At 43.2% G+C, this 12,861-nt stretch overlaps 1 protein-coding gene across 5 annotated transcripts in view; it reads right to left on the bottom strand.

Moving 5' to 3' along the window:
* Positions 1-12,861, bottom strand: part of VPS13B (vacuolar protein sorting 13 homolog B) — a 368,427-nt gene that overhangs the window by 291,510 nt on the left and 64,056 nt on the right. For all 5 annotated transcript variants that reach the window (XM_082235378.1, XM_082235375.1, XM_082235376.1 and 2 more), the window contains exon 17: positions 1,235-1,416. In XM_082235378.1, coding sequence (XP_082091504.1) covers positions 1,235-1,416 — 182 coding nt within the window. The remainder of the gene's footprint in view (positions 1-1,234; positions 1,417-12,861) is intronic.

The following is a 12,861-nucleotide window of genomic DNA, read 5'->3' as shown; positions in this document are numbered from 1 at the left end:
CCTGCTCTGCACACAAGTGCGCAAAACCAAGCCAAGTAAGCCACGGGGCAGAGGGTAATCTCTCCTGATGAATGCTGTTTTCTTCTCAGGCTTTTAAAGTGTACGGGTGTCTCCCCACTTATGTGGAGGTTACGTTCTGCACCCCCATGTGCATAAGTGAAATCACATAAACTGGGGAGCACCCTCTAAAAAGCCTGTAAATGCCTATTTTCCCCTGCTCTCCAGCTCTCTCTCCAATCCAGACTAAAATATCTAGAGCTGAAGCTCTAAAGTCAGCTGGAGGATATGAAGACCGCTGCTGCTGCTGCTGTGCTAACCTGCGTGTCAGCTGTTAGGCAGGGAGGCTAAGCAGCCTAAATAAAGTTCTGGTGCTCCTGAGGTCTATTTGGGGCTTCCTATTCCCTCACTAGGGTCCCCTTTGGGCTCTGTGGAGGTTCTCCTCATAAGCCACAAGGGCTATCCAGCTACTGCCATTTCCTGACATGAATCTATTCCTGGTGCCCGTACACGGTCACACGTAAGTGGGGGGGGGTGCCCGTATTTATTTACTCATTCGTTCAATTTAATACCTGGCCCAACTACCATTCACAACACAGAAAAGTCCAAGGTAGAGTGGGTGCAATTGCGCATGCAGTGAAAGAAACAGAGTATCTTCCATATTTTTCTTTACACTAAAAGTTGTTTTGCAGTTTTCCCATGCATAACAACAGAGCAAGATAGAAACACATTTATAAGACAGACATAAACATTCACTACAGCATATAAAGCTGTTACAGAAGCCTCTTTTCATACTTTAAAGACAAAACATCTTACCCTCCCTCCAAACATTGCAACCTCTAACATTTACAATTCTGCAATCAATATAATACAGTAAAATATATACTCTGTGTCCTGGTTCAAGTCACTCCTGGTTGAAACACTGAACCAAGATCTATGTGTTTTATTCCAAAGGTTTACATGTAAATTTCCTTAGGTTATTATGACACATCCAAAATGAAGAAAAGCAATTTTAAAAGCATGTAGAAGCTTTTGCAAAGAGTGAAGCCTCCTGGTGACTTCTTAATCTATAAGCAGAAAGTTTCATTGATACTATATTCAAACTGCTTTTCCAACTAAAATGTATTTAAATGCTGGATTCTAAAGATAAAGTTCAATATATGAAAACTAAAAGCAATACTGTACTGGGGCAGAGATATCAGTTAAGTATACTGGTAAGAAAAAAAAAAGTATTTACCTGATGGTTGAAAGACTTCATTCACTAAAGCTTCATTCACAACTGGTGAACTAACATTTCCAGTATAAGCCCAACTCTGCCAAATAGCTTGCATTAGGAAAGTCTGGGCTCTTGTTGCTTGAATTGTCAGACTTGGAAGCTCAAATATACATTCTTTAACTGCAACATGAGAACGCTTGGACCTAGAAAATACAACAGAAACAAAAATATGATTAAATCTGTATACAGGCTTATTGGCAGAAATGCCAAATGGCAAATCCCTAGGAGAGGCAACACTGGAAAAGCTCACTGAAAACGTGGCTAGTTCATGTTCATTTTATGTGAACTTAAAAAAATTAGTGGTTTACAACAAACATAAGGCAATAGTACAATTATTTTGCTAAAGATTATACACTGAATGTGAACATGTTCCAAAAATGAATCTCCGAACCTCACATTCTCACAAAACCTATAGCTAGTTTGTATTTGAATTCCACAGAACTTCCATGTTTATAACCAGTCTACAATATTCACAGGGATGCGGGTGGCGCTGTGGTCTAAACCACAGAGCCTAGGGCTTGCCGATCAGAAGATTGGCGGTTTGAATCCCTGCGATGGGGTGAGCTCCCATTGCTTGGTCCCAGCTCCTGCCAACCTAGCAATTCAAAAGCACATCAAAGTGCAAGTAGATAAATAGGTACCGCTCTGGCGGGAAGGTAAACGGCGTTTCCGTGCGCTGCTCTGGTTCGCCAGAAGCAGCTTAGTCATGCTGGCCACATGACCCGGAAGCTGTACACCAGCTCCCTTGGCCAGTAAAGCGAGATGAGCACCGCAACCCCAGAGTCGTCCACAACTGGACCTAACGGTCAGGGGTCCCTTTACCTTTTTACAATATTCACCTCTTCCCCTGATGTAGACAAGGGGAACAGCATATAACAATTTAGACACTTCTTCAACAATTCAAAAGTTCTACACATACTAAGACAATAACACGTACTAAGGCAGAAGGACAACAAGGGTTCACACTACAAGCAACATGGAGCTGTTGCCAAAAAGCATAAACCTAAGTCAAATTCTCCCTCTCTGTAACACATATTAAACTTACTGTGTTCTCATTTTGTGCCTTCTCTGGCCCCAACAGCCACTGATATAGATTGTTCATTGAGAGAGACAGGAATAAATTCTGGTTGAGAACTCTGTAAAGTGATGTTAAAGCCAGGTATCCCCACTGGGATCTAACAGGGAACTTTGTTCTAAACAAACTAAGATCATGGAGTTGAAGCCAGCTTGCAATGGGAGGATGAGAGAACTGAGGCAAGAGCATGTGGGTCCAACTTGGTGTTTATTCCCGGTTTGCTAAACCATGGGGTTGTTACATCCGAACTGGCCCAATGAGAAGTATTAAGTGTTATGATACATTATGGAGAGAGAAGGGAAAGGTACAACTCAACAGAGGGCTGCCCTTTCCTCCAGCGTCTTTGTATTTATCAAAATGTGTACTTCTACCTCTAGTTCATCAGAAGTACTCAGAAAATTGGCCCCAAGATGCCAATTTGCATGGACTAAAACCTAGCCACCATGTTGTTAGTTGCTTCGGGGCCTGTCTGCAAAAAGCTTGTTTTAAGATAAGTTAGTGAGGATTTTAGAAGGCCCATGCCAAAGTCATGAAACAGAGAGCTGATTGCTAAGAGGCTGAACTCCAAATCAGGAAGTCCTAGAATGAATCTTGCATCTGCCATGAACTCCCTAGGTGGCCAGTCTCTTTTAACTTGTCAGTAATAATACTGACTTGCCTTACAACGTTTTGCAAGGATTCCTATACAAAGAGATAAAGTATGTGAAGTGCTTTGAATACTTGAAAGTCATACAAATGCTATTTATTTATCATTAATTATTACTTCTGGAACAAGCAGATCTTGGTATAAACTGATCGCAGTAGTGTCTGTGGCTTCGTCGCTATAGAGCTTTCGGCAAATGTTAAAGACGCAGCCCTTACCGTGCACTTTGACACCTGACACGTGTTTTCAGGTTCCACCTTATTCCTCTGATTCTGTTCTGTTTGGACTGTTTAAATTTTTATATTGTTGTAACTTGCCCTGGCAGCTGCTGCTGAAGGGCAGATTTTTGTTGTTATTAAGAATCTATACCATATCTGTTTGAATTATGGTGCTGGAGGAGACTCTTGAGAGTCCCATGGACTGCAAGAATATCAAACGTATCCATTCTTAAGGAAATCATCCCTGAGTGCTCACTGGAAGGACAGATCGTGAAGCTGAGGCTCCAATACTTTGGCCACCTCATGAGAAGAGAAGACTCCCTGGAAAAGACCCTGATGTTGGGAAAGATGGAGGGCACAAGGAGAAGGGGATGACAGAGGATGAGATGGTTGGATAGTGTTCTCGAGGCTACCAGCATGAATTTGACCAAACTGCGGGAGGCAGTGGAAGACAGAAGTGCCTGGCGTGCTCTGGTCCATGGGGTCACGAAGAGTCGGACACGACTAAACAACAACAATACCATATCTGAAGTGTAACAACTTGAGATTCCTAATCTCAGGGTTGTCAGTTCGAGCTCCATGTTGGGCAAAAGATTCCTGCAAGGCAGGATTCCTTCCAACTCTACAATTATTTGATTCTAATCTATTATTCTAATTCAAATATTTTACATAGTTGTGTTTTATTGGACCAAATTGCTCTTCTGAATATTGAATACTACATGTAATTTGTGAGCAGACCACATAGTGGGAATGTAAAGTATCATGAACTAAGCATGGACGTAAGCATTGACAGAGAATCTCCAAATTCCAAGAAAGCATTTTCATGAAAATAAACGCATGTGGGTTTTAACATCAGTAGCAATAACAACTATTCATAATGCAGAATCTTTGAGTAACTTTATTTTAGAACAAGCCTCTGGTTTGATGTGAAATACAGCTACTGTACTGAACTACAGTGACGTTTAAACTTACAGCTTTCACATAAAAAGTTCCCTGATGGCTAGTAACACTGTATTAAATTAAAAAAATTAACAATATGCAAATTTTAAAACTTACTGTATTTTTAATACTTCCTTTGGGAGAAAGATACTGATTTTCAGTGAATGGGGAGAACTTAAAGAAAATATTACACACTCAAAAGCAGGACACACACAAAAAATCAGTACATTCTACTGTACCATATGTGCAGCAAATGTTTCTGAGAGGATTTTTTTTAGCTTCAACTGCCTTTAGATGAAAAGCTATTTTATAATTTTATTATAACTGTTTTGAAATATAAAGTTTTGAAAACATTTTCCTGTAGTCAGAGTAAAATGCAAATGAATGTAAGAATGATCATCATCATGTCAAACAGATCTCTCATCTTTTTATCTTTAGTTTTGGTAATGTTTTGCTATGAATTTGTTGTAACACCAAATTGTTTTAAAAGGTATTTCCATTTATTGTCTATAAAGCATCTGTTTCACAACTTCTGTCCTTAAAAATGGACCTTCAACATATGCCTATTTAGCAGAACAGATTAAAAAACTATCAATCCAATTATTATTCTTTAGGGTGAAATAAACCTTAGTAGAGCTAAGGGAATCTGCCACTCATTAAAGCTGAAGTTGGAACATTTCCAGTATAAATTTAAGGAAAGAAGAACACGCAATGTTTGCCATGCTTTGGCATGGAATTTCTTTTTAAAAAAAGATTCTGTCCCAAGTGAATTACTTTAAAATTCATTTGTTTTTCTCTCTAACTTGCTTACCCGGATGCAAGTTGCCTTAAAGAGTTTAGATAAATCTGACATATTGCTAAAGCAATTCTAATCCCTGTTCTTGAATGTGAAAATGAATTGACCCTCTATGTGAAGGGACTAATGTAACCAATCCATGCAAGTCCACAGGCTCGCTGTGAAATATTAGCAATGTGTACCTTTAGAAACAGCAACCCATTCCTTTAAAATCAACACCTCATAGTGATTGAATGAACATAGCAGCAAACAGCTGGCTCCAAAAGTTTATACAGAGTCCCTAAATGTAAGACTGGAACCTGCCAAGTATTTCCAAAAATTAATTTTTTTTATTACTCATATCCTGTACAGTAAAATAAGATTAGTTCATTTTTTCCAACACAAGACCAGTAACCTGCTACCAGAACCTAGTGATGACTTGGGGCAAGGGTGTGTGTGTGTGTGTGTGTGTGTTGCTTTTTTTAAAAAAATGGATACATTTCAGTTGGCACTTACACAATTGATTAAAAATTTTTTTTAACGTGCTTAGCTCTTTGGAAAAAGAAATATTTGCAAGTATACTGATAGTGGTATTGATCATTTAGTTAAAACACCAACTTCATTTAACCAATCAGTTACACGTCAGCAGCCAAATAATGTGCATTACAGTCACAAGGCCGTTTGTTTTTCCTTGCCATCTTTGAAATAATATTAATTTAAATTTAATAATGGTAGTGGTGGTAATGATGATAAAGAGAGATATGCAGGTCTGCCATTTTTTACTTATACCCAAGCACATATGGATAGACCAACACTTTGGAATACGAATGTCACACTTAACTTTGTAAATCCAACCACAATTTCCCTTACCACTTTCAAACATCATGTACCTTACAGTTTTCAAGGATCACTAGTGAACAGGTTCTTTTGTTACAAAAAGAAACATGCTCATGATTTTGTAACATAGAAATTATAGACAGAACACCATGTCTTTAAATTAAATATACATGTATATATGTACTTTTTATCTACTTTCCATATAAATCTGTTCATTCAGGGTAACAAATTGGTATTAAAGACTGATCCATGTATACGATGCATTTTTCTATGCCAATTAAGGAGACGGATTGATTGATTATTGGCTGATGTAGGATCCAACTATTAAATACCAATGCCAATTAATAAAATTATAACATTGTATCGTTATTAGTAGTACTGCAGTGTTGTAAGAGAGAGGGTGCAGTGCTCCCTAGATGAAATATTTGTTCACAAGAATACTTACTGAATGGTGTCAACTAGGTGTGGTGGGAACAGTTCAGTTCATTTAAACAAAGAACTTCCCCAACCATACAGAACAGCCTTCACCAGCTGGTGCCCTCTGCATGTTTTGGATTACAACTTGCATTAGTCCTAGACTGTGCTGGCTAGGGCTGATGGGAACTGTAGTACAAAATATGTGGAGGCCCTCAGTTTAGCAAAGGCTAATACAGTATAGCAAGAGCAGGAAGAGATCAAATTTTAACAGCAGAAGGCATGTGTAAAAGAGGGGTGCATAGTGCCAATTTCATTCCACAGCAAATATCCCAAATGATTTAGGCCCAGTCTTTTAGTGGCTCAGCCTGGCTAAGGAGAAAAGCATTCAGGCAGAGATGCTGTAGGGAGGCAAACACTTAAGGTGGGGAAAAGATGCTGAACACTTCCCAACATATTTCTCTTGTTGTTAAAGGCAGGCACAACACCATTTCTAATGCTGTTTCATGAGGAACTAATATGGTTTGGCTTTTAGAGGAGCTTGATGGGTAAGTTAACTAAAATACATGTCCACAATTGAAAATCCACATGGATATTTCATGAAAGGGGCTATTGCTTCTGGCTCACAAATCTATTATCTATTACAGTTCTCCCAATACAATGGTGTAGAAAGTGGAGTCCCTCAAGGATCAGTATTGCAAACTGTGCTTTTTAACTTGTTTATTAATGATCTATAGTTAGGGCTGAGAAGTAAGAAGTTTGCCTATGATACCAAATTGTTTGGCATAGTTAAAACAAAAATAGATTGTGAAGAGCTCTGAAAGGATCTCTCAAAATTGAGTGAATGGGCAGCATTTTTAATGAAATAAGAAAATGGCAAAAGCAGTTCAATGAAAGGAAATGTAATATGATACACACTGGGGCAAAACTATATAAATTTCACATATACCCCCATGGGGTCTGAAGCTAATGGTATCCGACCTGGAACAAGACCTTGGGATTGTAATGTATAGCTTGATTAAGATGTCTACCCAGTATGTGCCAGCTGTGAAAAAGGTAAATTCAATGCTAGGGATCATTCAGAAAACGACTGAAAACATTATGATAATGCTGCTATAGAAATCTATGGTGCAACTGTACATGAAATATTGTGCACGGTTCTGGTCGCCTCATCTGAAAAAGAGATATTATAAAGCTGCAAAAGGTTCAGAAAAGGGCAACCCAAATAATAAAGGGGATGTAGCAACTCCCCTATTAGGAAAGGCTACAAAGTTTGGTTGCTTTTAGGTTTAGAGGAGGAAAATACATGATGAAGGTGTAAAATTATACATGAAGCAGAGAAGGTAAATACAGAATTTTTATCCCTCTCTCACAGTAGTAAAGCTCAGGGGCATTCAGTGTAGCTGCATGTTGGAAGATTCAGGACCGGCAATAGAAAATACTTCTTCACACAGCTAAAATTAAGCTATGAAATTCAATCCCAAAAGAGGCAGTGATGGCCACCAACTTGAATGGCTTTAAAAGATTAGACAAGATCAGCAAAAACATCAGTGGGACACATTTCTAACTAAATAGATTTAGGATAAGGAAGCAACTCAAACCAAAAAAGGGAATGCAGTAGAATATGCTATCATTCAACCAATTAGTTTTATGAAAATCTGTGCACCACTATGAATATACTGATTTATATTATACTACCACTACGAAATAAAAACGGTTTTAGGAATATGGTGTGAGAGCAGCTTCACATTTAACATGGGGAGACACCTCAGGGAGACCAAAAAACATTTTTCCAACTGTGTAAACGTAAAAGGTAAATGATTCCTGGATAGACAAGTCCAGTCAATGGCGGCTACAGGGTGAGGCACTCATCTCACATCAGGCCAAGGGAGCTGGCGTTTGTCCACACATAGCTTTCCGGGTCATGTGGTCAGCATGACTAAACCACTTCTGGCACAATGGAACACCATGATGGAAACCAGAGCACATGGAAACGCCATTTACCTTTCCGCCGCAGTGGTACCTATTTATCTACTTGCACTGGTATGCTTTCAAACAGCTAGGTTGGCAGGAGCTGGGACAGATCAACGGGAGCTCAACCCGTCACATGGATTTGAACCACTGACCTTCCAACTTGTACACCAGTACCAAAAACATATTTTGCAACACCAAGAATGTTTTACCTTACAAACTAAACATTAAAAACCTAACATACGGCATAATCCTAAGAGAATGATATGATCATTTGGCTATAACAACTGGAATATTTGGTTTTGTCAAAAATATTCAAATTATCAGACCTGGACATTCAGATTCCTTATTTCAAAGAATAATACTACACAATAACAATGCACAGTAAAGCCAGAAGCTGTAGTCTCAGAGGAAAAATTACTGTAACTCTATCTGCTATGTGAGACCAGGAGAAAATGTTCAAGGCTGCACAGAAAAACAAAAACCTGGAATCTGAGGATGAGGAAGTAGTCTCTCTTTTCTGGGCTTCAGTCCAGCAACAGCAAGCAGAAGATGACTACTCACTGAGCTAAAATTTGTGAATGAACCTAAGAAACATGCACTCTTAGCTTTCCAAACGTTAAGAAAAATAAAATAAGACCAACTAAATTTTCACTGATGGTCCTTACTGATTTTGGAGGATTCCATAATGTCAGGGGATGATTAGCTGCTTGTGCTTAAAATTGTGCCCCTTCAGAGTTTGTGCGGCCCCACAAACCTCTGTGTGTGACAGAGCTCCTCAGACATGTCTGCTCTAGTCACTAGTAGAGTCTGACAGTGGCTGCCTGCGGAAGCGCTTCCAGCAAAGAAGCTCCTTAACGGAAACGCGTCTCCTGGACTCACGACGTGGCAGCTTCCGGCGAAGCATGGGTCTCCCTGCAGTTGCTTCTGACACCTCCCCGCTATTTTCGCTGGACGTGTCTCTCACCCCTTTCTCTCCCCTGCTGTTTCCTGCCTGGGCTGCTGCGTCTCTCTCAGCATTGCTGAGATCCTCCTCCAGAGACCCCTCGCTCCCCCTACTGGTCCCTGCTTTGGCTGCTGACTCTCTCCCAGTCTCTGGGAGCCCTACCAACTCCCTTTCCTCTGATGTCAGTTCCCTGACATCCACCTCCCCTCCAGGGCCCCCTTCTCCCCCGCCCCTACTCTCTCCTCTGGGCGGTGAGGAGCTGAAACCCCGAAAAGAATCCTCTTCATCTTCAGACGTCTCGAACATTTCCCTCCATCGGTCTTCGTTCCGACTCGCTGAATCCTCCTCCACCTCGGAATCAGAGAACCCCTCCAACTCTTCTTCTTCGTCGGTGGTGGCGAAGTATTCCCTCCGGAACCTCGCCACTGGCTGGGGTTTACGAGGGAATCTCTGATGAAAAGTTTCTATCAAAACCTCGTCATCTACATCCTCTGCCCTGACCCAGGTGTTTTCCGACTCCGGCTCCCCTTCCCACATTACCAAATACTCTACTTGATCTCCCTTCCACCTGGAATCGAGAATCTCCGCTACATGGTAGCTGTGTTCTTTTTCCTCCATAGCTGGTCCCCTATTGACCCTCCCTTCTCTGTCCCCTTTATACGGTGACAGCAACGACCTGTGGAACACTGGGTGCAACTTCATGTGGTTCGGTAACCGGAGTCTGAAAGCCACTGGGTTCACCTGCTGCGTGACTTCAAATGGGCCCAGCCTTTTGGGTCTTAACTTCTTACAACCTCCTTTGAATGGTAACCCTTGGGTGGACAGCCACACCTGGTCCCCCACCCTAATGCTTTCCCCTTCCCTTCTGGTTTTGTCTGCCTGCCTCTTATATTCCTCCTTCGCCCTGTTTAAATTAAGTTGGAGCTGGCGATGGATCGCTTCCATTTCTTCAACGAACTGTTCTGCGGCTGGAACGCTCCAGTTCTCCCCTTCCCCCCCTGGGAAGGCTCGGGGATGACACCCGTGATTAGCCAAAAAGGGGCTCATCCCCGTGGACACGTTCTCTGCATTGTTGTAGGCAAATTCTGCCAACGCCAGCTTCTCCACCCAATCATTCTCTCTGTCATTCACATAACACCTCAAATATTGCTGGAGGACACCATTAGCTCTTTCCGCCTGCCCGTTGGTTTCTGGATGACGGGCAGTTGAGAAATTCACCTCTACATGCAATAAGCTCATGAGCTTCCTCCAGAACCTGGAAGTAAATTGTTTCCCTCGGTCAGAAACCACCCTCAAGGGGGCGCCATGCAGCCTAAACACATTTTCCACAAACAATTTAGCGGTTTCTTCCGCTGTGACCGCATGTGAGCAGGCTATAAAGTGGGCCATCTTGGTTAACAGGTCTACCACAACCATGATGGCTGTTTTCCCTTTGGACCTGGGCAGATCAGTCATGAAATCTATTGCCACTGCCTCCCATGGCCTTTCCGGCGTGGGTAGTGGTTCTAATAAACCTGCCGGTGCCCGCCTCTCCCCCTTGGCTCGTTGGCATTGGTCACACCCTCTCACATACTCCCGCACATCTTCCCTGACCTTGGGCCACCAGAATTCCCTGGTAACCAGCCACATGGTTTTGTGTTGCCCAAAATGCCCTGCTGTCGGGCTATCGTGCAGTTGCTTGAGTACCTTTTCCCTCAATTCCCCTTCAGGTATGTATAACGCTCCCTTGTAGTACAACGCCCCGTTTCTCTCCTCAAAACCCCCGGGTTTGTCTCCCTCCCTCCTGAGACCCCTGAGTTTGTCCTGGGCGTATTCATCCTGCACCGTTCCCTCTACCAGTTCCCTTTGCCCCACCAATGCCGCCCCACACACCCAGCGGTCCTCGGGAATGACATGGGTCTCTTCGGGTGCACCCTCTCCCTCCAAATATTCAGGTTTGCGTGAGAGAGCGTCCGCCCTAACGTTCTCTGGGCCTGGCACGTAACAAATCTCAAAGTTAAATTTGGAGAACTCCTGGGCCCATCTCAACTGCCGTTGGTTGAGCACTCGCGCAGTTCTCCAATACTCTAGATTCTTATGGTCCGTGCACACTTGCACCTTCTGTTGTGCACCAATTAGCAGGTGCCTCCATCTCCGGAAGGCCTCATGAATCGCAAGAAGTTCCCGGTCGTACACCGTGTAGTTCCTCTCAGATTTGTTCAGCTTTCGCGAAAAGAAGGCACACGGTCGCCACTCTGACCCCTCCTTCCCCGGCTGCAGAAGAAGCACCGCCCCTATGGCTCTGTCAGAAGCGTCTGTTTCGACCCTCAGCTTTTTTTGTAAATCCACATGTAGAAGTTGTTCATCAGAGGCGAAGGCCCTTTTCAGTTCCTCAAACGCTCGCTCCGCCTCCCCCGTCCAAACAAACTTCTTTTTACTGCTGAGACAGTCCGTGATGGGCGCCGTCAGGTGGGCGAAGTTTCGGATGAACTTACGATAAAAGTTTCCAAACCCTAGGAACCTCTGCACATCCTTCTTGGTTTTGGGTGTTTTCCATTCCAGCACCGCTTGAACCTTGCCGGGGTCCATGGCCAACCCCTTGTCTGACAAGCGGTACCCCAGGAATTCCACCTCCCTGGTATGAAACTGACACTTCTCCAGTTTCACCCACAGCCTGTTGGCTTGCAGCCTGCTCAACACTTCTCTGACGTCTCTCACATGTTGCTCCTCATTCTCCGAATACACCAACACGTCATCCAAGAAGGCCACGCAATTCTTGTAGAGCAAAGGCCCCAGTACGTGGTTCATGAAGGCTTGAAAACACGCGGAGCCTGTTTGTAATCCAAAAGGCATAACGAGGTATTCAAATGCCCCCAAAGGGGTGAACATGGTGGTCTTCCATTCATCCCCTTTCCTTATACGTATCAGGTTGTACGCCCCCCTTAGGTCCAGCTTTGTAAAAATCTTTCCTTTCCGCACCCTGGTCAAAATATCATCAATCCTGGGCATAGGAAAAGCCGCCGGCTCTGTCACTGCATTTAACCGCCTAAAATCACATACAAGTCTCGGCTTGTCCGTGTTTTTTTTATCCACAAAAAACACTGGGCTACCCCCCGCTGCCTTGGACTCTCTGATGAAGCCTCTCTTCAGGTTCTTGTCAATGAACGCTCGCAACTCCTGCATTTCCCTGTCTGACATGGCATACAACTTGCCTACAGGAAGCTGTGTTCCAGGGAGTAAATTGATCTGGCAATCAAAGGGCCTATGCGGGGGTAGTTGGTCAGCTTCCTTCTCGCTGAACACGTCGCTGAGATCAGCATACTGAGGTGGCACCTTCCCCTTCCCCATTACTTCAGTCCCTGCCAGGGTGGCTTGGGCCCCTGCTGACCCCTTTTCCCCCCTGCAGTGTTCTAAGCAATGTGCTGAACCGAAGGAAACCACTCTTTGATGCCAGCCCACCAGCGGATCATGTAGGGCTAGCCAGCTCATTCCCAAAATAATGGGAGCGCCTCCCAAGGTGGCCACATTAAACGCTATCAGTTCTGTGTGCCTTGCCACCCTCATTATCATTGGGACGGTCTGCAAGCTGACTCCTCCTCCCAACAGTTCCCTGCCATCGATCGTGGTCACCTGCAGGGGGTTGCTTAAAGGGATAGTCTGTATCTGATGTTCAGCAGCAAACTCCTTGCTCATAAAATTGCAGGAGCTGCCTGAGTCCAACAGCGCCTTTATTTTTAGGGGGTGTCCATTTTGCAGCTCTAGCGACACTTCAATTACTAGAGCAGGTCGAG

Source organism: Podarcis vaucheri (assembly GCF_965113315.1).
Source record: "Podarcis vaucheri genome assembly, chromosome: 8".
NCBI lineage: Eukaryota > Metazoa > Chordata > Lepidosauria > Squamata > Lacertidae > Podarcis > Podarcis vaucheri.
The sequence above is the reverse complement of the archived record's forward strand: the minus strand, read 5'-3'. Positions and strand labels throughout refer to the sequence as shown.